The 26,036-nt window shown below is 32.2% G+C and overlaps 3 protein-coding genes and 1 non-coding gene across 4 annotated transcripts; 2 read left to right on the top strand and 2 right to left on the bottom strand.

The window, feature by feature from the left end:
* The first annotated feature begins 3,593 nt into the window (after positions 1 to 3,593).
* Positions 3,594 to 3,674, top strand: TRNAL-AAG (transfer RNA leucine (anticodon AAG)). Its single transcript has one exon. It is a non-coding gene; the product is annotated as a tRNA-Leu (tRNA).
* A 1,214-nt stretch (positions 3,675 to 4,888) lies between these two features.
* LOC129900361 (dnaJ protein homolog) lies at positions 4,889 to 8,333 on the bottom strand. Its single transcript, XM_055975321.1, has 7 exons — positions 8,206 to 8,333; positions 7,916 to 8,100; positions 6,698 to 6,869; positions 6,462 to 6,603; positions 6,051 to 6,327; positions 5,775 to 5,973; positions 4,889 to 5,346 (listed from the first exon to the last, which is right to left on the bottom strand). The coding sequence occupies exons 2-7, from the start codon at positions 8,063 to 8,065 to the stop codon at positions 5,024 to 5,026; spliced, it is 1,263 nt and encodes a 420-aa protein (XP_055831296.1). The 5' UTR covers positions 8,066 to 8,100; positions 8,206 to 8,333; the 3' UTR covers positions 4,889 to 5,023.
* Positions 8,334 to 14,742: 6,409 nt separating this feature from the next.
* LOC129900352 (glycosyltransferase BC10-like) lies at positions 14,743 to 17,355 on the top strand. Its single transcript, XM_055975312.1, has 2 exons — positions 14,743 to 16,176; positions 16,972 to 17,355. The coding sequence occupies exon 1, from the start codon at positions 15,123 to 15,125 to the stop codon at positions 16,164 to 16,166; it is 1,044 nt and encodes a 347-aa protein (XP_055831287.1). The 5' UTR covers positions 14,743 to 15,122; the 3' UTR covers positions 16,167 to 16,176; positions 16,972 to 17,355.
* A 6,556-nt stretch (positions 17,356 to 23,911) lies between these two features.
* LOC129886658 (3'-5' exonuclease-like) lies at positions 23,912 to 24,913 on the bottom strand. The gene has a single exon (XM_055961443.1). The coding sequence runs from the start codon at positions 24,763 to 24,765 to the stop codon at positions 24,142 to 24,144; it is 624 nt and encodes a 207-aa protein (XP_055817418.1). The 5' UTR covers positions 24,766 to 24,913; the 3' UTR covers positions 23,912 to 24,141.
* Positions 24,914 to 26,036: the final 1,123 nt, after the last annotated feature.

Raw genomic sequence — 26,036 nt, 5'->3', positions numbered from 1 at the left:
CATCGCCAACCTCTCACACTTCCGCACTGGGGCATCTGTGTCTCTCCTCTTCACATTTCCAAACCATCTCAGTTGCACTTCCCGCATCTTATCTTCCATGAGGCCACTCCCACCTTGTCCCGAATAGCCTCATTTCTAATCTTGTCGCTCCTGGTATGCCCACACATCCATCTCAACATTCTCATCTCGGCAACTTTCATCTAACCACCACTTTATAGAACTTGCCCTTAAGATGTGGTGGCACCTTCTTGTCACATAGCACACCGGAAGCGAGCCTCCATTTCATCCACCCTGCCCCAATACGATGTGTGACATCGTCATCAATCTCCCCGCTGCCTTGCATTTAGACCCAAGGTACTTGACACCACTTTTCTTTTGGATGGCCTGGTCACCGAGCCTAACTTCCGCGGCAACCTCCTGAAGTGTCTCACTGAACTTGCACTCTAAGTACTCTGTCTTGGTCCTACTCAATTTAAACCCTTTAGACTCCAAGGTATGTTTCTATTCTTCTAGTATAAATATGATTAAAAAAACATATTAATTAATATATCGATCAAATTTCATATAATTTGAGTTTTAAAAAAATGAAACATGACAAATAAAAATAAACGGGAGAGTAATATTTTTCTTCAAAAGACATTATCTTTATCTCTGTGTCTTAGTAAATGTATTCATAGCACTAGTAATGAACTTGAGTAAATAAAGGTTAAGCTAATCTAACTAATCATAACATTATGTGTTTGTACTCTTCACGTATGAGTTTTCTACGCTTTGGATCTTTTATAAAATTATATGTATTTGTAAGTTTGTAATTGTGAACATTTATTTATAAAAAGAACATAGAAATGAGTGATTTATCACTGCAACGTCCTCTTAGAATTTTCGATATCTTGTTTATGAACTATGATTTGCTTATTTGATAAGATTGTACAAGAATTAAAAATATTTTGATAGTTTTCACAACTTATGAGGTTTTATGTTTATGAGTAAAAATATAACTTAAAAAATTCAAATTGTATTTTCAAATAAAACTTCAACTTCAAATCAATCTGATTTCAAATCACGTCCTAACGGGACCGTAATATGATTGGTGCTCTTATAAATCCATTTGAGATTTTCACCACTATTTAAAATTTATTCTAGTATATATTGGTGATTTCTTTCCATAGATAAACTACTCAATGGAACAGTAAAGTTTATGTTTCAATAATAATGCATGTATTATTAATTTTACATTTATTACATGGAACAGTAAATTTATTCTGGTGTTATTTCTTTCTAACTCTTAGTTTGTTGTATTAAAAATAACATATTGCATAATTTTTTAAAGATAATTATTTGTTTACAAAAATATCCTACACCTTATTTAGAAGAAAAAGAGTTTAAGAGACCTCACATAGGTATTTTTTGTTATTTTTTATTTTTATTCAGAGATAATTAATCTCGATACTATTATTCCAACATATGACAGGTATAAAACTGTTCTAATTTTGGTGTTTAAGTTATAGCAGAATTAATAATCAAATAAGCAAAAAAAAAAATTATTCCAAAATTATTTATGTTTGTACAACATACCAAACGTTCCTTCAATTATCAAATAGGTGTCATAGATTGCAATTCATGTCTCATTGATCTACTCTTCTTTAATGTCCTAAAGAAACAAGAACATAAAGATTTGAACTGAAAGATATTGCTAATTACATTATCTTAATCAAATTAATTGTTTTCAAATTCTATTTGTGTTTTCATAATTTATAGAGAAATATTGGTTGGTTGTCATTGCACCAACTCCTGGAGTGTGATTGGCGTCATATGAAATTATTTTAGTATTGAAAATTATTGTTTGTAATTAACTTTTTGACATTTGAATTAGTAACACAATAAATGGACTATTATTCACATATTATAATTAAATAAAACAAGTGAATGCATGTCATTGTACAATTAAAATATAAGATTAAAAGATGGTATAAGTAGCTTTGTGAAAATTTTACAACAAACTTCATATTAGTTGTCAAGATTACTAAAGTGCACATTTGTCTGAATTTACTTATTACTTTACAAAATCAAATTGACATATATTATTTTGTTCTATTTTATTCTTAATATTAAATGTTTTTGAAATAAGATTAGTTTAGTTTTGTTCTTAAATAATATGCAATGGGGACAAGTTAAAATATATATTTGTTATTAATAATTTATTAAAGGATATGCCAAAAAATATATATGTGATAATTAGAATGAGAAGGAGGAAGTAATTATTTTGATAGTTTGGATGGAGTTGCATCCTTTAGGTTCCATTCTTGGATCCCCTCATGCTTGGTGTATTTTGTTAATAATCATCATGAATGACATAATATTTTAATAATAATCAAAAGTGTATTTTTTTAATAATATTTTATTTTTTAAATAAAATATTCACACGATTTAATATGACATTCGAGTAGACAAAGATGGTAAGAGTTCAAGTCTTTATTAAAGAATTAAGTTCGCATTAAAAAAAGTGTTAAGATATAATTAACTTTGTAGAAGAATTTTTTTTATGTTAAGATATAATTAACTTTGTAAAAAAATGTTCTCTCAAACTTCTATTAAAATAAGGTAAATGTCATAAACAATCGCATAACTATAGATATTTCGCTCCAAAGTCACACAATTTTATTTTATCACTTAAATGTCATCATACTATATTACCTTAGTAATCAAATAATCCACAATAGAGAGAAGAAAAATATAACTTCTGGTCGACAAATTTATGTACTCAGATTCGTAAAAATATCATCGTATATATATTGAATCCTTCAAAAACAACACATTTTTAAAAGATTCGATATGAATGCGGCAACATTATTAGAGAGTATGAACAACACAGGAAAAAATTAAGTACTACACAACATAATTAATTATATACTATGTAAAAATATAATCAACTCCTATTGTGGAAATTTTAGGGGGGAAAATGTATCATTTTTTATTTCAGAAAATTGACGGACGTTCCTCGATTTTAACCGAGCCAGTCCACCAATTTCTTAAACCGACATAATCGAGTCTGTCAGTTTTGGATCGATTTTAGATTTAAGAAAATTGAGGTTGTCAGTCAATTTTGACCAACGCTTTTATAGTAGTGATCATGATCCATTTCTCCAAATCATCCATTTTACCCGAGATTTTATTTCATTTTACAACAATATTTAAACAAAATATCGACCAAAGAATACATACTTTATCACCATAAAACTCAAAATGAACCAAGAAATGTCCACCAATAATTTGGCCAGAGGCTAAGTGAAATATTGTGAAGGCAATTTTTAGGAGTGTATGCACAAATCCAAACACAATAGTTAAGAGCATATAACTGCAATTTTAATTCACAACAACCCAAAAATTCAATGAGAATATAATTATTCTTTTTGTTTTTGACCAAAAAAATTATAAATAATAAAAAATTAAAATTAATTAAAAGATTACCGATAAGCAAAAATTTTAAATTAGTAGGAAAACAAATGTGAGAACTCTTGAAATTAACTTGTTGTAATCTCCATAGATGATACTGAAAAGTTAATAATATTTTACATTCATATTAATGAATGTATGTTGAGATGGCCGAGTTGGTCTAAGGCGCCAGATTAAGGTTCTGGTCCGAAAGGGCGTGGGTTCAAATCCCACTCTCAACACAAATATTTTTATTTTAGTCACTTGTTATCCGGTTTTTTTAAAGTAATGGAAAAGGCTCAAAATACCCTGTACTATTGAAATTTCTAAGTACTAATTTTAGTTTTTTTTTCGCAACATTTTCTGTCTTATCATTTTGTAAGAAAAAAAAAGACTCAAATTAGTATTTAAAAATTTCATGTATTAGTACTTAAAATTATGCAATCCATTCTGTATTGTCATTTTTAAGAGAGAAAAAAAACTCAAATTAGTACTTGAAAATTTTATTTATTCCTAAAAAATAAGATATTTAAAATTGGAAATTAATTATTTAATTTTGAGCTTTCCAAATGTTATTCCGTTAAAATTAAGGGTGAATTTGTACCAAAGTATAATGAGAGGGGTATATTTGAACCGAAAGTATAACATGAGACTTTCCAGTCTATCTTCAAAAGTAGAGAAGGTTTAGCGGTCAGTAAGAAACTCCTCAATCAAGATGAATATATTTAAATTATTTTCAATAGTACAGGGGTGTATTTGACCATTTTCCGTTTAAGTAACTTCTAAGTTGAAAACTTATAGTAATCATTAATTAAGGTTAAATACCCCTACTTGTGCTCAAGGATTATTCGATCATTATTTTTTTGTGGTTTTTATTCGGTATCCGAAGTTCACATAGAAACCTCAACTAAATTCGGATAACGCACTATAAAGCTCAAAGATGGCAATGCCAACACAATTTTCTCCACATAACCAGGGAGGATTATTTGATTTACTCTTTCTCAAGTACGCATTAAGAGAATAATTTAGCAAAAACTTTAAGAACTAGCTAGTCCTTCTGTTTCAGTAGATAATTAGCCAAAGTTGATATACTTGGATGGTGTTTGAGCAAGTATATTAACTCCCGGGATTTACGAATTCAATTTTTAAATTGTTGCCGTTGCATCATTGTATTTCAAGATTATGGGCTTAAACATATTTTTATTTATATACATTATACTCCATACCAAAATGCTTTACACGTAACTTACATACTCCGCATTAAAAATACTTGGTTCAAATGAACTCAGTGCCTTAAAGTTGCATCAACCACTGATTTTATAAGTTGGCAAAATGAGCTTATAAGCAAATTGTGACAGGATTAAAGTTATTTGTGGACTGAAACTCAAACTATTTGGCTTCAAATTTAGCTCATGTTAGTTTCAAATTGTACTTGGAATTAAAAAGGATTATTGAATGAAATAACAAATCAAAACAACTTGCGTAAACATGTAAGCACACTTAGTGTCCGTTTGCACACGAAAAATATCCAAATCCTTTACTAGTAATCTACCCCCTATCACAAGATAGCAAATACCAGAACACTACCAAGTTACTGCTGTGCACATTGGACTCTCTGTGCACCACCACCATGCATATCATCATCTTCGTCGTATGCCTCTTGGGCAGCTTGCTGCTTCCTTCGCATCTCGTCCTCAATGTTCACATCATGCAAAGAAGTCTCCTCACACTCGTCTAATTCCATATCAGAAACTTGCAATTTGGGTCTTGGAGGCAGCACAGCCTCAAGGTTCTTGCACTGCTCTGCTGTTAATGACTCAGGGAAATCAACAGTGAAGTGAATGTACAGTTTACCTCTCATGAAAGGCCTTTGGTACATCGGCATTCCTTCATCATTGATAGCCTTGAACTGATCTGCAGAGCCAAAGAAGAAAATGGGGTCGATATTTCCCAAGTTATTTTCAGAATCTAAAGAGCTCCACGCATGTGGGTGTGTGCAGAGAGAGAGAGAAAGAGAAGGCTTCGATAAACATGACTACATGAATCTACATAGTTGCATGAGAAGAAAAGGGAAGGAAATAAAGTATCACAAAAGCGGAAGGAATTGAATTGTCATCTGTCTGTTTGAAGGCTTGAAGAAAACAATATAAACAGGTACTAATATATTAGTAGTACTAGTTATTACTATTTACCACTGGTATAAATGGCAACATGTGAATGTAATGTTGGAATTGGCGTTAGAAAAAAATTTGCTAAGATTGGCACTTGCCAGAGTAATTAACTGATGATGGAGACTCAAATGCATCAAACATAATCTTTTAAAGGTCATTATTTGGGCCTACCAGGCTTGACAACTTCGCCAGGTTGGGACTTAATGAGCAGCTGTCTGTTGTCTAGGTGAGTCAAGACGAACTGGAAACCACACAGGGCCTCAGTCAAAGTCAATGTGTGCTCAACAAAAAGATCATCTCCCTTTCGCTTGAACTTAGGATGTTCCTTTTGTTGCAAGACAAAAACAATGTCTCCAGTGATGGTTTCTGGCTGCAATAGCACAAATTATGTCAAGATTCAGTCATTATAAGCAAATCATTTCTAAAATGTGACTGAACAAATCTTACCGCTTCATCTGCCTCGCCTGGGAATGTAACCTTCTGCCCATTCTGCATACCCTTCTCCACGTGAACTTCCAACACCTTCTTCTCCTGCACAACCTTCTCACCCTTACACTGTGGGCACCTATCTTTGTCACTGATTGTCTCACCAGTACCCTTACATTCATTGCAAGGATGCTGCATCTGCTGGATCATGGATGGACCGAGCTGTCTGATAGAAACTTTCATTCCAGACCCTTGACAGCCAGAACACTTCATTGAAGCACCTGACTTGGACCCTTTACTGAGAAGGGGAATGAAGCACAATCATGATCGTACCATATCACGAAATAGTAAAAGGCACTAAGCCCTGACACTCACTCCACTCATAAATAACAAATTGAAGTTGAAAAATAAAAAGCCACTCTATAAACTCACCCCTTGCACTTTGAGCACAACACATTGCGAGATAGTGAAAGCTTCTTTGATGTCCCATTGTAAAGATCTTCCAAAGAAACCTTGAGAGGGTGGATAACATCCTCTCCTCTTCTTTGTCTCCTGCCTCTGCTGCTTCCACCACCTAAACATCAGAAAAATTTGTACGTAATTGCAGATATGAAAGCAACAGTCAAAAAAGAAGCAAATTCAACTTCAAATAGATGCAACAAATATACCACCAAAGGGGCTTCCACCACCACCAAAGAATGATTGAAATATATCAAATGGGTCATGTCCACCGCCTCCACCACCCATTCCTTCCTTTAGAGCATCCTCCCCATACTGATCATATATCTCACGCTTCTCTGGGTCACTCAAGACCTCATAAGCTTGGGCAAGCTCTTTAAACTGAAAAACACAAATAATCAATAGACAGACAATAAGAACCTACTAAAGCTTGGGCAAGCTCTTAAAACTAAAAGAACCAAAGAAGGACGCTACTCCGTTGAGACTGCACATGAATGACACCATATCAGCAATTGCAGTTCACAATTTAACACCATGGCATACACATTCCGGACAATTTAAAAGGCCTGCTGCCCAATTAATCACGAACTACAAAACCTAAAACAATATTCTATTACGCACGGTATTGGTACATTATATGTCAATTTTATCTTACTTCAACTAAGAAATCAAAATTTAGAAACGAATGGACAGACTCCAACTAGTTTAGGTTGGACACATAGTTTATTGATTGATTCGGTATATATGTACTCCCTCCGTTTTAATTTGGTTGACCTACATTACTTTTTGGTCCGTTTCAAAAAGAATGAACCTTTCTTTTCTAAGAACTTTTTAATTTCAACTTGACGCATGCATATTTAAGACCACAACATTAAAAGGCATTTGGATAAATTGACATATCTTTAATTTTTGACCACAAGATTTAAAAGTATTATTTACTCCTTAAACTCCATGCCAAGTCAAAATAGGCCCAACAAATTGAAATACAGGAAATAATTATTTATTTACTCCATGTTGTATAGCCGTGGTGTCAGAACAACCTTTCACACACCTAAACCAATTCCACAGAATAACTGCCGCCACCACGAACAGATATCACCTGTTGTTTTTTCATACTGCTGGGATTTATACATGAGACCGCATAAATGTTAAACCACTTCATTGACCAAGGCAGCCAAGCCCTTGGCTAACCTAAAAACTATTATATTACGCGCAATATATTTCAGCTATTCCGACTACCTAATTATAGAACCAATATCGGTACATTATATGACAATTCTATCTACTTCAACTAATTTAGATTAGACGCACAGTTTATTGATTGATTCATTTTACAGATCTGAAACAATTCAAACACCAATCTATACACAAAACTACACCTAATAAACACAAACCCTAGAAAAAAACAGTTTAAAAAGTATAATTGCCTTTTCAGGATCGCCTCCCTTATCTGGATGATTTTTTATGGCGGCTTTACGATAAGCCTTCTTGAGATCTTCCTGAGAAGCAGCCTTTGGAACTCCTAAGATCTCATAATACTTTGTATTATCACTCTTCTTCGGTGCTCTTCCAAACATCTTTCGATCGGTTCAACTACGTCAGAAAAATTGATCTAAAACAAACAAAATCAACGAACAGATCTACAAAATTAGTAATCAAAATTCACTACAAAAATGAGAATCGAAAAGTATGAAATTGAGAAATCGTCATTTCGTACCGACTGGAAGTTGCGGCGAGAAGAGGAGAAGAGAGGTTCTCGACTTGGAGATGTTGGGTTAACGGAGAGGAAAAAAGAGAGAGAGAGGAATAACTTGGTGTGTGGGACTCGTGGTTTTATTTGAGCTATGGAAATTGAACGGCCATGATTTGTTTAGGAGTTAGAACATTCTAGAATGGCTACTACATTCACATGGATAAAAGAAAAGTCAAAAATACTATGCTAGAAAGGCTTAGGAGAAATAGTTTATGTATTATGTATGGTACAAATTATATTTGGTAGAAATTTGGTCTAATTCATCGTTGACATTTTAAAGTTGTCATCAATTTTCACTTAGACATCTAAATCAGGAGATATTCATTTTAGACACCTAATGTAAGGGTCTCTGATGTGTCATTTTTACACTTTTTACACAGTTGGCACCTCGCGTGTTTTCCACCTACCTGAGGCGCGTAAGACCTATTTTTTCATCTAATATGGCATCAAACAAGGCCTATAATGGTCATATCTCTCATATCTATATATTTATGCCCCTTCTTCTTCATTTTTGCCCTAACTTCTTAGCTTGTTTCTCTGATTTGGAAAAAGAAAAAGGCAAAACTGAGGAGAATTATGAGGAGAATTGCACTTTCAAGTACTTTTCAAGTAGTTTCTAATTTCGGAAGATCTGAATTTTTAATTTTTAAGAATAAATCTCTAGTCTTACCTCTTTAATTTAGTCATATTGACTCTCTAGAATTGTAAAGAAAATGGAGATGGAGGGAGTACTACTATCATCTACAGCCTTGTGGAATGTTGATTATTTGATGTGATTTTGTCGAATTTGTTGTGGTTGTGGATGAAATCTATTTTTTTCCTCTTTTCGGTAGCCTACATATTCAGTCGTATTTTCAAGCATGAACAAGATACTTTTCTTTATAATACGGTGGGGTGGGAGAGGGGTTGGGTGGGTGGGGTTGGAGAAGACGACGAAGGGGTGGGTGGTGTTGAAAGACCACTGATAGAGTGTGGGTGTGGGGGTTAATAGTTGTTAATTTTTATTTTTTTAAAAAAATATTATTTGGATAAAAAAAGTCACGTGTCATCAAATTATTGGTCATTTTTTTCTATTCAAAAGTCATTATTTGATATTTATTTTTGATATATATATATATATATGACACGTGTCTTTATTTAATTCACTGTTTTTGACACGTTAGGCGTAGTGTTGGCAAGATATAATTGGTCAACTAATCTATGTGGAGGAAAGTGTAATACACGCTCTAGACTCCAACTTCAGATTATTTAAAAAGTGTCAAAATGACACATCAGACCCTTACATTAGGTGTCTAAAATGCACATCTTCTGATTTAGGTGACTAAGTGAAAGTTAGTGTCAACTTTAAGAGGCGACCGATGGGTTTGGCCTAGAATTTTTTATATGGTATTTTTTTTGTTTATTTTTATTTATCTATTATATTAAAAATAGATATCCAATAAGATTTATTTAATTTATGAAATCAAGAGATAATTTTAACTTAGTTCTTAATTTATCCTTATCATTAAGTACTAGTCATTTTCCTATTTTATTTTTTAAGACATTATATTTATTATATTCAAAGGGTGATATGGTAAAATTACCCTTCTATTTATAGTTTTTTTTTAAAATTGTGTAAAATCAATAGTGGACAAGTAAAGATAGACGGAAGGAGTATTAAGGGATCGTTTGGTAAAAAAATGTGTCATATAAATTAGGATAGAAAAAGTATATAAGGCGACTTTTAATATAATTTGTTGGGTTCGTACTGGCACGATGCTTTGCATTTAGTTCCTTGATAAGTACTTCATTGGTTTAATTTTGTGTTAGAACCAGCTTAGACTAACTTATTTTAGGTGATTTTAAACTGAAATAGTTTTGAAGTATCTGTATAGTGTTTAAATGAGATTAAAAAATAATCTCAAACATTTGTTTTTAGGAAAAGAACACTTATATCCCCAGAAGGAAAAGTATTTATCCTTAAATGTCTCGTTACTTTTATACCTCTTTTTTATTTTAAAAATAACATATATTTATTTGAAAATTCTATATGATATCGATGGGGTATTAATATATCGATAGAGTATCACAAATGATCAAGCTTAGTCAGATATGATAGCAGTATACCGACAGAGTATCACAAATAATATATTTTCTACTAATTTAGAGTTTAATAAATAAGATTGTTACTTTAATAATTTTCTCTTAATTGTTTCATTTTTATGTCTTAAAAAAATAGCACAATCTTATATGATATCGATAGGTACAAATATACCGATGGAGTATCACAGAGAATCAAGATCAGTCATATTGATAACGATATGATATTAATATATCGATGGAGTATCACAGAATATTAATTCATAATATTGATGCTGACATCATGCTGATAAAGGAAAAAAGTGAAATAAGAAGATAAATAGTTTGGATTATTACTTGACGACTTTCTAGTGATTTGGGTTATTTGAGTTTGTTGTTAATTGTATACTCAATTAAAATAAAAATTGTATACTCAATCATTTTCTTACCGCATTTTGTATAAGATTTGTTATGATTATGTTGCTATTTTTTGAAAATTGAACTTACTAGTATTACTTTACGGAGTTGCAGGCCTATTTTCGTATAGTGATGCTGACATCATGCTGATAAAAGAAAAATGTGAAATAAGAGGATAAATAGTTTGGATTATTACTTGACGACTTTTTAGTGATTTGGGTTATTTGAGTTTGTCGTTAATTGTATACTCAATTAAAAAATAATAATTTTATACTCAATCATTTTCTTATTGCATTTTGTATAAGATTTGTTATGATTATGTTGCTATTATTTGAAAATTGAACTTTACTAGTATTACTTTACGGAGTTGCAGGCCTATTTTCGTATATCTAGAAAAGCTCCCCTACAACTTTTAGCATATACTATGTCGGCCCTATTTTGTTTGCTTTTGTGGCCTTTTACTGACGGCCCAGAATAACTTGGGCCTTGGGCCTTTGTATTGTTTTCAACAAAAAATATACGAGATAACAAACATTACTAGTTTATAACTCTATATGGGTATAGTTTTATTTTATTATCATTTTGGATATATTTTATTGAGTTTCTTATAATTCATTTGTATATTTCGCGATACAATTCGTATATTGCTTTTGTTTAATCCTCTATACAATAGTGTTTGTATAATTCGTTATACAATTCACAGTTTTTGTATAGCATTTGTATAATTTGCTATACAATTCACATTTTTTGTATAACGTTTGTATATTTTACTATATAATTTGTGTACAATATTTATATAATTCGTTATACAATTCGCAATGTTTGTATATTTCAGTATACAAATAATTTGTGGGTATAACATTTGTATAATTCGTTACAGCGTTTGTATATTTGTTATTATAAATAATTAGGAAAACTATATTCATGGAATAATTATGCTTAAAAGGTTTGCTATATATGAATTTTTTCTTTATTTTCATCATCTTGATCCATGAATATAATACGTACTACTCATATATTTTGTTATTTTCGCACTATTTATAACTATGTTTAGTTCTTTAAGGTTATGGTCATAATCGTCGCCGTTGTCGTTTGTGAATCTTCAAGCATTTTTTAAACATAAAAACACGTATTTAAATTCAATGAAAACTTTGCTTTTCTCCATTTATCTCCCATTTTGAATTTTGATTTTATTTAAAATTCATAAAGAAAAAGAAGAAATCTAGCTGGAATTCATAAAGAATTGAACTTTAATCCAATGAGGTTGATGAGAAAATGAGAAATTCAAGATTCTTTTGTAAAAAATAAAAATCTAGTGCTTTGTATTTGAGATTTAAAAAATGATGGTGATGATATTTGGCGGTGGATGACGAAGAAAGAATTGAAGGTGATATAGCGATGGTGAAGAACAAAGAATCGATAGTGAAGATAGCCAGACATGATTTTTTCGGTGAGATGAGAAATGAACTGGGTGGAATTTAGTGATGAAAAAGATATAATTATTAGAGAACTTCTTAATAATTAATTAGAAATTAATTAGTGAAAATATAGTTAACAAAAGAAAAGAAAACAAAAAGAATATAAAAAAATTATAATTTTTAACATGGCGTTGACGTAGCGCTGATGTGGTAGCGAGTGTAATACATCATATACTGTGAGAGTGGTATTACACGTCTCAGGGTAGTATTAATTTCACTTTTAAATAAGAAATGTGTGTAATAGATCGTTATGATAGTTTAAGCGTATAACTAACTTTTGATACAAGCTGAATGGAGAATTTATGCCTTTTTCCTAAATATTATTTGTACAACTTATGTCATAATTATATATTATTTTATGTGCGATGTAATGTGAAATAAGTAAGTCTAATATAACACGAGATGTGTAATATTACTTAAACCCAAAACTTAATAACGTCATGGACCCCTTTTTTGTGTGTGTAGGTGGGATATGCTTTTCAAGTTTCAAAATGTTGTATAGGTTTGCTGAATTAGGAAAATATAAAATGTGAATGCCCTTTATTCCTTTATTGACATCAAAATTATTTTTATATTTTATATAATCTTATATATATAAATTATGCATCCTCTTTATTTAGAGAGGATGAATAAAAGGAGGTTGTTTATGATAGATCATCAACTTAATTATGCACGTATTGTTATTTATATATTATGCATTTAGTATAATTAATATGATCCTTTAAAGTTGAAATTGAAATATAATGGAATTTCATTCAAAAATGATATTTTATTTCTTACTGACCAACATATTTTATTCTCTCCAACAATAATTTGGTAGATTTTTTTTTTTTAAAAAAAAATCCTCGTATTTAAGACACTACAATTAAAAAATATATCATGTGTTTGGAGGTAAAATTCCTAATTTAATTATGGAAGAGGAGATTACTAATCTGTCTTCCAAAAGCTAAAGGATTTATAGTTTTTAAAACTTCTTTTTTATTTGAAAGATATATTACATCACATTCTTAAAACTTATGAGTGTACTTCATACCACGAAAGTATTTTGCATAAAAATGTTGGGAAATTTGTAATTTTTAGAACATTAATTTAGGCTTTAATATATTGATAACCTCTTAAATTATCAATAAAATTTATTTAGACACTCAAATTAAGACTTGTTTAATTGAACATATAATAAAGTGTTCTTATTAGACATATTTATTTCAAATTCTTAGATTTTATTTTGTGCGTATTCTCAAGCGGTGGCAGAGCTACCTCGTTGTTAGGGGGTTCATCCGAACCTCCTTCGGCGAAAAATTATATTATTTATATATGGTTAAAATAATTTTTTATGTATATATAATAGATATCGAACCCTCTTCGACTAATTCGTGTGTCTACTTATTCAGATTTTGAACCCCTTAGTTAAAATTCTAACTCCGTCACTGTTCTCAAGTATCCATAACGAGTAGATAAGTTCATCATAAAATATGTCACATCCTTTATTTATATGTTAGCCTCAATAAAGCCTTAACACCTTAAGCATGTTTCAGATTAACGTATATAATTAAAGAAGATGATATATTTATGTGATTAACTTAACTATCTAATATATTCAGAGAATATGCGTAAATATGTACTATATGTGCACTGTTTATTTATGTGTTTGTTAATCTTCACAAATTCGTGTATGCCATTAATTTAAATGTGCATTTTTAATTTATGAGTTTCTAAAACTTTGCAAATTCTATAAATTTTAAGTGTTAAAACATTTAATTATTGATATGTTACGTTGGATTTAGTTGTTATTTTATATTTGAGGGTAGTGTTGTTTTAAAATAATTGAGATATCATTTATGTCCAGCACATAGAAGTTGAAAAGTGACATTTTAATTAGTTAAGGTTAAATATTTTTAGTCAACCAAGGATCAAAATTGTTTAATGGACCAGTGTGCAATTAACCAAAAAATCTTTTACGACTTTTTAATTTGTACATTTTCAAAAGAGTTAATAATAATATTTTTGATTCCTTAAATATTAGCTTAAATTAAAAATAAATATAGTCCCTTAAATTTTATAATCATAAACTTATCAGGTAAAACAATAAAATTTATAATTTTGAAACAAATCAAAAATAAAGTAAAATACTTCGAAATAGAAAGAGAGTGTTTTTTTTTTAATTTTTCATTTGGAGCCTAATTAAATTTGAATTCGCGTCAAGAAGTCTCACCTTGAGAGAAAAAGTGTTCTCTAACAAAAGAGACTCCGTATTAAGGGGGTTCAAACATAAGACCTCTTCATTAACAATGAAAAAATACTTACCACTCTATCATAACCTTAAATCAAGAAAGTGTTAAATTTTATTCCTACAATTTATTTTTATTTGGTCATTATATATTATAAATAGATGTTCAATTTTACTCGTGAAATTTAAAAATATATCAATACCCATGGAATTATATGTACAACCGAACGCATAAGATGCCTAATCCACAAAAACCAATTACCGAAATTTGTCGTCTTCTTTATTTTATATTATATATCTAATAAAAGCCAAACAGAGTCTCCTTCATTACGTATGCAATCCCTATCCAAATTCGCCATGATAACACCTCCACTACCTTTCCTTTCTCAAATTTCTCTGCAAATTTACATCACTTTTCTCTTTCATTCATCTTCTTAACTTTCTTTCTTATTATTATCTCCCTGATTCAGAGTATTACTCTTCCTTATTATCACTTACTCTGCTATCCATGTATAGATTTGGTGAATGAATGAATTCTTCTATTTTCTTGCTTGATTTGTAGTTTTTTTTTTCAGATTTGACAGACACCCATTTCACTATTTGATCTGATTTCATCTGTATTTATTGTTTCTTTGAGTTATTTACAGATTTGATAGACACCCATTTCCTCATTTGATCTGATTTTCATCTGTATTACTACTATGTTTAACAAACCTTTAGTTCTTTCCTTTGTTCTTTTGTTATCATTTCCACTGATTTTCCTTTTTGCCCCAAAAATCCTTCATCAGAAACACTCTGAAATTTCTCTTCCTGATGATATTGATGATATCGCTCTGTTCCGCCGTGCAACTCTTGATTCAGTCCATAAACACCGCGGTGGTATTAAGGCAGTTTCCCGGTTGGCTACTACTAATCCCCGCCGGAAAATCGCTTTTCTGTTTCTGACGAACACAGATCTCCATTTCGCGCCTCTTTGGGAGCGATTCTTTTCCGGTCATGGAGATTCGTTTAACATTTACATCCACGCAGATCCATCTTCTAAAGTTGCTTCTCCCGGCGGTGTTTTCGATGGGCGGTTTATTCCGGCGAAGAAAACCCAACGCGCCTCCCCTTCACTCATCTCCGCCGCTCGCCGTCTTCTAGCCACGGCGATTCTAGACGACCCTTTGAATTCCTATTTCGCCGTTGTTTCTCAACACTGTATTCCACTCCACTCTTTCAATTTCGTTTACAAATCTCTCTTCAAATCCACTCATTTCCCGGTGCACCGGAGCTTCATCGAGATACTTTCCGGCGAGCCACAGTTGTGGGATCGGTATGTTGCTAGAGGAGAATCAGTTATGCTACCTGAAGTACCCTTCGATCGGTTTCGAGTCGGGTCACAGTTCTTCGTGCTGACTCGAAACCATGCCCGGTTAGTAATTCGAGACCGGAGGTTATGGAGGAAGTTCAAATTACCTTGTTTGAACAAGGACTCGTGTTACCCGGAAGAGCATTATTTTCCGACCCTTTTATCCATGGAGGATCCGGATGGGTGTACCCATTACACTCTCACTCGGGTCAATTGGACCGGTAGTGTGGACGGACACCCGCACACTTATTACCCGACGGAGATTTCACCGGAGCTCATTCACGAGCTCCGGGAATCAAATAATACTTATTCACACATGTTTGCGAGAAAATTCTCACCGGATTGTTTGAAGCCGTTGATGAACATAGCGAATAAGGTCATTTTCCGGGAATAAATCGGGTCGGGTAAGTATCTTTTACCTATTTGTTAACTTATTTTTCAGTAAAGTTTTTTTTTTTTTTTTTGCTTGTTAGTTTTAACCATGGTATTATTCTTGATAATGTCTCAATTGGTTTAAGAGAATTTGAGGTGAGAATACGTGTTAATCAACTAACCTTAGTTAAAAGGTATATGTTGAGATGTTTGTACATGTGTGGATTAGACAAAAATATGATCTTGGAACAATGCGGAATTTCTCGATTATTAAAAAAAGTAGTGGTCATGAATTGATTTTGTAGTGATATCTTATTGAGGTGTTACAATGGACAAAACCAGATAAGAAGCCATAATTTTCTAACAGACGTATTATGAATAACATTATTTTATCCTTGTGAGTTGAAACTATTACAAGGTGGTCGAGGAAAATGCGTTTTAGTTAATTCTAGATGTTCAAAAATCAAAATTTCAATTGCTACAATAGATTTGAGCCATTAATATTAACAGAAATAAGTCATCATCATGTTTCTAACTAATTGGATACTTTAATGCCTGTTCAAATCTTGAGCCATTCAATCTTTGTTCCTAGAAATGTGCTATGTGTTCTTTTCATTGTGTTTTGTTTTGTGCTTTGATGTGATCCTTTTGACTGGGAAGATTATCTTCATATAATTTAAGGGAAAGATGCTTCAACTTTCAGCTAATGACGTTTGTTGAATTGGTGGAAATCATTGTAGAATTAGAGTAGACACAACAAAAAGAAAGAAAATGAGTGATTTCCTTTATTAAATCTTTATATACTATTTTTTAAAATGTTTTTGCAGGTGTGGAGTGGAATCTTTTGTACTATTTTAAGTTGTTGAAGCATGGAGAGACAGAGGCGCAAGCCAAAGCTCTTTTGTTGGAATAAACAAACAAAATGTTTTTGGTGGTCCTATGTACAGAAATAAGGTGTGAAATCATTGTCAAAAGTCCCCAAAAAAAGAAAAAGAAAAAAGGGTGTGGGTTTAGAGTGGAGTTTGTTACCAAAAGGGAGTTTCTAAGAAAATATAAAGAGCAAAAAGTAGCAAATGGCTCATTGCTCTGTTTTTTTCTCTTTTTCCCTCTCTGTGTTCTTAAAAAATACAAGAAGAATAGTCTCCCATTTGCTCCCCCCTTTTTGTTGTTGGTTTCTTTGTGTTAATGAAGTTACAATAGTTTGATCAAAATATTGGATTTACTCCTTGTTTGGTATGGAATGTTTTTCAATTTTTTTTTACTTTCCATCTGGTCAAATTTTTTGAAAAACATTTCTTTTCAACAAATAACTTCCTCGAAAATAAGAAAACTAATTTCTTTAATGTGAAAGTAGAAAAAATAAGGTTTTATAAATGATATTTCATATTGATTATTTTTTTGTAAAAATTATATAAATTTCATAGTGTTGCGAGTTAATTATATCATGTTTTTATTCTATTAAAAAATTCTTAAATTTATAGGATCTTAGATGCATTAGGAAATTTACTGATACATAGCTCACATATTGCGAGTGATACATTATTTAACAGGAGGAATGTATTCGAGAAAAGAGAGATATATTCAAAGAGGGGATAGGGATGTATTTAGGAATGAATTTTTGTAATTTTTTTTAGAGATTATCACAAAATAAAATGTGTATTTAGATAAAAAAAAATTATTTTTTCCTTGCTTGGTCCATCCGCAGCACCACACACCTCCACTTCTATGTCTCATGAGTATTTTTTTTTAGATAATATTTTTTATTTATGTATCAAATACAAAAAATAAATAAAAATATTTTACTTATTTTTTCAAAGAAAACATCTTTCTTCCCACGGTTTAAACAAATGTATGGATATTCCTTAATCTCATCTCCACCACTCTTTCCCACACTTTTATAGTATGGCTTATAAGCTTGATACCTCTATAGTTGTTGCAACTCTGGATATCCCCCCTTATTTTTGTATAGGGGGATCATTACGCTCGACCGCCATTCTTCGGGCATCGCTGCCGTCTTAAAGATGACATTAAATAACCTAGTCAGCCACTCTAAACCTGTCGAGCTCGCGCTCTTTTAAAATTCCACAGGAACCTCGTAAGGTCCGATCTCTCTTCCCCAGCGCATCCTACGAACAACACCCTTAACCTCCTCGACCGTAATACTCTCGCAACACCCAAAATCGTGAGGCCTCCCTGTATGTTCCAAATCTCTTAACACAATCTCTCGGTTCCCTTCCTCATTCAAGAGTTTATGGAAGTAGGACTATCATCTCTGTTTAATGAGGGTCTCGTCTACCAATACTTTTCCATGCTCGTCCTTAATGCACTTCACTTGATACACATCGCGTGCCCTTCTCTCCAACGCCCTAGCTAGCCTAAATAATTTTCTATCGCCGTCTTTCTCTTCTAGTTCAGCATAAAGACGTTCAAAAGCTGCCGTTTTTGCAATCGCAACCGCCGACTTCGCCTCCATCCTCGCTATCTTATAGAGTTCTTCATTCGTCCACCTCTCCACCTCATCCTTGCTTTACATCAACTTCGCATACGCCATCTTCTTTGCTTTCACCTTCCCTTGCACTTCTCCATTCCACCACCAGTCCCCTCGATGCCGGCTACGACTACTTGTCGAGACTCAACACTTCCCTTGCTACAACCCTAATACAATTAGCCGTCCTATCCCACATACTGTTCGCATCCCCGCTACTATCCCAGGCCCCTATATCATTCAATTTCTCTCTCATCTCTAAGGCACTAGCCGTGGTCAAACTCCCCCATCTGATCATAGGTCAGTCATCCCCGACCCTCCTCTTTCTCGTCATCTTGATCCCTAAATCCATCACCAAGAGCTTATGTCGGGTTGTAAGGTTGTCGATCGAGATGACCTTACAGTCTTTGCACAGACCTTTATCATCCTTCCTAAGGAGTAAATAATCTATCTGAGTCTTAGTCACCGAACTACGGAAGGTTACCAAGTGGTCCTCCTTCTTCGGAAAACTCGAATTGGCTATCACCATCCCAAAAGTTTTTGCGAAATCCAAAAGTGAAACTCCTCTTCCATTTTTGATCCCGAAGCCAAAGCCTCCATGCACATCATCATACCCTCCCGAAATAGACCCGATGTGCCCATTGAAATTCCCTCATACGAAAAGCTTCTCAGTAGGTAGTATGTCACCCACTAGCTCATCCAAATCCTCCTAAAAGTGCCTCTTATCCTACTCGCTTAAGCCCGCTTGCGGCGCATAAGCACTAATAATGTTCAACGTGATCCCTTCAATGACCACCTTAATCGACATTATCCTATCAGTGACTCTCCTAACCTCCACCACTTGATCCCTTAAATCACTGTCTACTAAAATGCCTACCCCATTCCTGTACTTTGATCTATCAGAGAACCAAAGCTTATACCCGTCTATCTCCTTAGCTTTAGAGCCTATCCATTTGGTCTCTTAGACACAAGCTATATTAATCTTACTTTTCTTTAGAATTTTAACTAGCTCTATGGATTTTCCCGTTAACGTCTCAATGTTCCAAGAACCTACTCTCAGTTTAGACGCTCATTTATCCCACCTACCCCTCCTTACCCTCGGCCCTGTCCCCATCCCCATCCCTGTCCCCGTCCCCATCCCTATCCCCGAGCGAGAATATTACTCTAGTCTATCATCACTATCCAAAGCCACGAAGATGCGTATGAACTAATAAATTATTTAAAGGTCAAGTCAGTAAAATGAAACTACAAATGTATAGGCAAAGAATAGATATAAAAAGTATAAAAGATGTGAAAATCGGGGGTACTAACTCCAGTCGAAAATGAACTTGACTCCCGCCGAAAGTGAGTTCCTCGGTGTGCACAGATCTGACCAGCCGTGTTCGCAGACACAAAATTAGTGTGTTCGCCTGCTTAGGAAATCAATGTGCGGTAATTTCTTGATATGCAACTTGGATTAACAAAGAAAGAAAGTCCAGTCGGTACTTTCTTCAAACACTTGATTTGCAAATGACGGTCCTTCTTCTCCTGAAAAACCTCAAAAGAAAGAAAACAACTATTTCTACTTGTTGAAGATGGGTTAGCGATTTTGGTACATCAATAAAAATTTCTATTAAGCATTAATTTTTTCCTTTTCACAACAAAAGAAACAGGGATATTGCTTAACAAATTTGTTTATAAAAGTTTGGATTTTTAATGGGTTTCAGCCACCAAGACCAAAAACCCAAAGAGGAGAGCTTAAAAGGAGAAGAAATGGAGAAAAGATTGTATCTTTAATGGATTTGAGCCACGAACAGAAAAGCTTGGATCTTTGAAGGTTTTTTAGAAGAAAGATTACAAAACCTAGAACAGAAAAGGTTGGATGTTTAACGGATTTTAGATCCAAAGACTTAAGACCCAGAAATCAAAAGCCTAAATAGGAGTAGAAAAACAAGAAACAACACAGAGAAAGATGACTCGGCCAACTCAAATCTCTTCTAAACAGTCCTAAATTTTAAATATGAACTCCTCTCAATGTGTCAAGTCTTTTGAAATATGTTATTCACTCGATAGGATTCCCGTTTGCATGTAGCACGTCGAATTTAAAAATCAAGCTTTGAAGAAGCTTTAAGGTCTAATGAAGTCTTTCAATCTCGAACTAACTCAAAATCTCTTCTAAACAGTTTCAAATTTTAGATATGAGCTTCTTTTCGTGTATCAAATTTTTTGGTATATTATTCACTCAAAATTATTTACGTTTGCGGCACGTCAAATTTTAAAATCGTATTTTGAAAAAGTTTTAATGGTTGAAGATGGAAAAAGGAGGAGGAAGAAAGAAGCTAAGAAAGAATAAATAAGGAAGAGAAGAAAATTGAAGACAAAAATGGTAGAATAATAATATTAATATTGATAAGGGTTTAATCACCTCTCTAATATTTGTTCGGCCTAACTCTACGTTCTCTCCTCATGCTCATTGTATGTAGTCAACTTCTCGCATCTCCTCACTAGAAAATATATGTTTCTCCTCTCCATATGCCCTAACTATCCCAATTTCATTTCCCTCATCTTTTCCACCACAAAGACCGCTCCCATTTTATCCCAAATATCTGCGTTTCTAATCTTCTCTCTCGTCTTGCATGTCCACACATCCAATTCAACATGTTTATTTATGCTACTTTCATCTTTCTAGATGTGCGAGCTCTTTGCCAGTCAATTCTCTGATGACATATTCTTATCACACAAAACATCCCACGAGAGTAATTCATTCCAATCCCTCTAGCTTCAATACAATGCTCCAGTACTCTTTTAAATAATCAAAATGGAAATAGAAAAATCATATTGCACCAAATCTAATTAGATTTACAATACTAACATATCCAATGTAGTCCAACACAATACGATTTAAATCTAATTAGGTTTTAATTTTAGTATAATATTTTAAGAAATCCAATACCAAAAGTATTTTATTAATTTCTCTTAAATCATATCATAGGTTTCAATATCATCGTCATTAATACAATAAAAATATTTTACGTGATTTCCACGTCATCTATACCATCGATTTATGTCGACGTGGTATATCACATCATTATATTCGTTGTTTTATCTGACACAATATGTATAAATTTATTAATTTAGGAATTTTGACACAATTTTTCTTTAAAAAAAAATTGGCCACAGAACCAATTGACCCCATCGATATGAATTGACCACAAAACTAATCTTTATGCATTATTTGATTAAATGACTTATTTAATTGATTGCAATTCCATCTAAATCGAGTAAAAATATGGTGGAATGATCAATTTTCGAGCCTACTATGAGTTCTTAAGTGAATATTTAAAAAATAATAGGAAAATAGCTATAACTTAATCCAGAAATAAAATTTGGACAAAAATATTCATCCATAAAAACTTATAAAGGTTTAAAAACCCATGAATCATGCTTGTATTTGAAATTCTAGCAAATTTTTGAGTCGCATAAATTATTTTCTAATTTTGAACTTACAATAATTTGAATCTCATAAATCATTCATTAGGTTTGAAGTTTCAAGACTTTTACCAAGCATCTTCCTAATTGCCTATTGGGTTTCATTTGCTAATTCTTCGAATTTCAGGACCATTTAGTAAAGTTTTCGTTCTTATTTATTTATTTATTGATTAATTATATTGTGCTTTTTTACAATTTAGAAATAACTTAATTCATTATTTATATTAAAATAGTGAAATAAAATGATTCTCAAACTAAATAATAATTAATATCTATTACTAAATACAGAATAAAATAATTGCGTAAAATATTTCAAGATTATTATCTTTATTTTACCGATTAATCAAGATATTTTTCACACTAACATGAAAAATTATCCACAATTTTTAAGTAAGCAGTGTGACAAAATGAAAGGGAGTAGTAGTTGACAAATAGTTTTGACTTTTAAGTGATGGAGGCATAGCAATAATCAATGACAAGTATTTCAATATTTTATGTGAGGAAAACAAATACATAGAATTGGGCAAAGGAAGAGCCAAGAAGAATAAAAAAATTTATCAATTAGTATCTTGTATTTGACTCTCAAAACATATGGAACTGTTGATCATTAAAATAATTCTTTTTTTTTTTGAAAGAATTTTTACTTTGTTTGAAAAATAGTGTTTGTCCATAAAACTTTTAGATCCAACTTAAAGTTTTATTTCAAATTTTAAAAATATGTTATAACATGTTTTATAATTCACTTTTCACTTATGAAAATGTATTTAATTACATTTTCAAATATTTTTTTATGAGAAGAGAAACTCACGCATAGAGTAAAAACTCCGCTCCTATACAATAACTTGCAAACCACACAGAAGAGATAACCCACACTAAAAAAACCCGATACAACGAGCTTGACCCAGAAGGCAAACCCCTTGCTTTCACTGACAAGAGGTTTCAAACTTTGAGACCTCCAATATAGAAGTCCCAAATCCAAACCACTAAGCCACCCTTGAAGGGTACATTTCCAAATATTCTTTGCAAAAGCCAAAAAATATAAACAAACTCAACTTTATTTTCAACTCCAACTCTATAAATTTTCAAATAAAATAAAAAATATTTGAAATTTCATATTTATTTATTTTAATTCTAACTTTTTATATGACAGTCTATCTAACTCGAATTAATGGTATTTGGATTAAGTTTTAGAGAAAAACCACACAAAAATCCCTCCTTGGACATGCCTAAAAGGTGTTTAACATTACAAAGACGATCCAAGAATGTTCATTAAAAGAGCTGACGAAACATTTTTTTCAAGTACAAATAGAACAAAGTTTATTTGAAATCAACCCTGCTTCCAACTTATCCCAAGCATCCTACTTACATAATGTGGTTTTGCTAATGTTTTTGGGATACTTTAGCCACTTCAATAAACTCAAAGTTAACCATACTTGAGGGGCTTTAAGTTTATGAAGCTTTACAAATAAGTTGTAATAGGAATAGGACTATACTAATTAGTCAAAGCATGTAGTAACTGTCCAATTTATGCTTATGAGAATCCTTGACTTTACAACTACCTCGTATCTTGATAAAAAAATGAAAATAAAGCCCTCTTCCATAATCGAAATGCTCATCATCCAACACAAGAATTCATGAAAATTGGGATCAGACAATAGAAAAAGAAGAATGTAAGCCGTCAGCAACAGCACATGCACTCTAAGGAGAGTAGAATGCATGTAAAGCTTACAAATAGACTAATTCTGATAGACCTCGGCTAAGAAAAAACATATCAAATCAGATCAAAAAAAGAAACTGACAGAAGTGAAAAAATCTCGACAAAAAATATAAGCAGTCACATTTAGTAAAAGAAACATTCACGATAACGGAATCCACACATTAATAATCCACAATGACATAGTTAGCAAAAGAAACATTCGCTATAACCAAATGCATACATTAATAATCTACCATCATAAAAGCTCAGTCCGGTGCACTAAAGCTCCCGCTACGCACATTCCAAAGAAGTTACCGAATAATCTACGATCATATAAACATAATATATTTAATTATACCAACAACTCAAAAGCCTCCCAACTTCAAAAGAAAGATAAGCATCAAGGCAAGCATAACATATCTGATCAAGGCTAAGCCAACGTTCATCCCAAGCACTCAATGTCACACACTTCGGCTTGTAAATCTCAATTCCAACAATTTGCTTCACCAACTTCTTAAGCCCAAAACGCCGAAGATTCTCATTCTCAAGTTCTTCCGCCGCCCACTCCCGTAGATCCACCTTATTCGACACTTCAATTCCGTAATCATTCAACAATTTCTTCGCATCTTCCTCAATACCAACTCCAACAAACCTATAATCGTCGTTATTGAGGAAATTTCGGAATCGCCAGGGGATACTGGGGGCGTGGATGATTTGGTAGATCAGACATGATTTTCCGACGCAGAGTTGGAGTGTTGCGACGGGGTTTTGTCCGGGGCGCCATTCAATGTCGATTCCGACGATTAAGCGGTGGAGACGGGACTGGTTGGAGGCTTCGGTGTTGTCGATCCATGAACATACCTTGGCGGGATCACGAGTGACGAGGGTTTCGATTTCTTTATCGTTTATAAAGACATCGTAGAGTTTGTGACTGTTGAAAGTCAATTGGTGGTCTCTGATCTTCACATTCATGGCGGAAAAAGCAAAGAAAAAAATGGTGGAAGAGTTTGTGACTGTTGAAAGTCAATTAGTGGTCTCTGGTTGTGAATTTTGGGACTGAAGAAACTAAATTAGCGTCGGATTAAAGCCAATTAAATGTGAAGTTTAGGAATTGCAACCGTACTCTGTTTTCACCAAAGACTTGTTTGGTTGCTCATATTCCATCTCATAATTTCTTTATATTTTCTTTGCAAATTTAGTTATTTATTATCAAAAATAAATTTTTTATCTTATTTAACTTAAATATTTTTATTTATGCATTGCCATAAATCGATTTGATTTTTGCACACACTTACTGATAAGTGTTGCTTTGACAGAAAATATGTTTATTAAGAAATTAGTAATACAATATTTCATCCGTTCTTTTTTAATTGTCATAATATTTTTTTTGAGAATCAAACGATAAATTTTGATTAACATTTTGAGATGTATTTTTTAATCATATTAAAATGCAATTTAATAGTACTTTTCATTTAATTTTTCAATATCTAAATTTTTATTTCAAAAATAGAATTAATGTAATATGTTTAGCTTTTAAATTTAGTTAAATTGACTCCCAAAAAATGTAATATGACAATCAACTATTAAAAAATATATATAAAAGAATAATTTGTATGACATATTTCTTCCGATCCAAATTATGTAATGTTATTCGATTTAATATGGAGTTTAATAAAGAAAGAAATTCTTTAATTACTTGTAATATGTTTTTTTATTCATTTTTTTCTGACGAACAATGACAAGTTTCTTAAAGTATTAATTGTTTTATTATTCTATATTATATTAAACTTATATTGTTACTTACTATTTAAAAGTAGTATAAAATAATCTAAATATATCATATCTTTTACTGTACAAAATAAAAAAAGACTAACCACATATTTTTAAATAATTAAAAGTTAAATATGATGATTATCAATGACATGTGGCAACACATGGAGACCTGCAAGAGCACAACTTGCCAGTAGGAGTGTTCATAATTCCATTTAGGTCGGTTATTGATTAAATTTCAAAATAAATTAATTTAATCGGTTTTAATTTTTTAAAATCAAATTAAATCAAACAAAATAAAACGTCGATTTGATTCAATTTTTGGGTTTTTTTTATTTGAAAATAATAAATTTATTGAAGGCATGCGCATCTCGATAGACACAAATACCTAGTACATGAACAATCCACGTGATAACTACTATGGATTCAATTCATCAATACTAGAGTTATTATTACACAAAAAAAGTGTTTTA

The sequence above is a fragment of the Solanum dulcamara genome, chromosome 1, assembly GCF_947179165.1.
Source record: "Solanum dulcamara chromosome 1, daSolDulc1.2, whole genome shotgun sequence".
Lineage (NCBI taxonomy): Eukaryota > Viridiplantae > Streptophyta > Magnoliopsida > Solanales > Solanaceae > Solanum > Solanum dulcamara.
This window is presented reverse-complemented; position numbering and strand designations above follow the sequence as displayed.

Excerpts from the sequence above, each read along its gene's own strand:
- LOC129900361 (XM_055975321.1), bottom strand. The coding sequence starts at position 8,065 with ATGTTTGGAAGAGCACCGAAGAAGAGTGATAATACAAAGTATTATGAG. Across the intron at positions 5,974-6,050 it reads CAGGCGAGGCAGATGAAGCG|CCAGAAACCATCACTGGAGA; the intron begins GTAAGATTTGTT and ends GTGCTATTGCAG. Across the intron at positions 5,347-5,774 it reads TGGCGAAGTTGTCAAGCCTG|ATCAGTTCAAGGCTATCAAT; the intron begins GTAGGCCCAAAT and ends TTGGCTCTGCAG.
- LOC129900352 (XM_055975312.1), top strand. The coding sequence starts at position 15,123 with ATGTTTAACAAACCTTTAGTTCTTTCCTTTGTTCTTTTGTTATCATTT.
- LOC129886658 (XM_055961443.1), bottom strand. The coding sequence starts at position 24,765 with ATGAATGTGAAGATCAGAGACCACCAATTGACTTTCAACAGTCACAAA.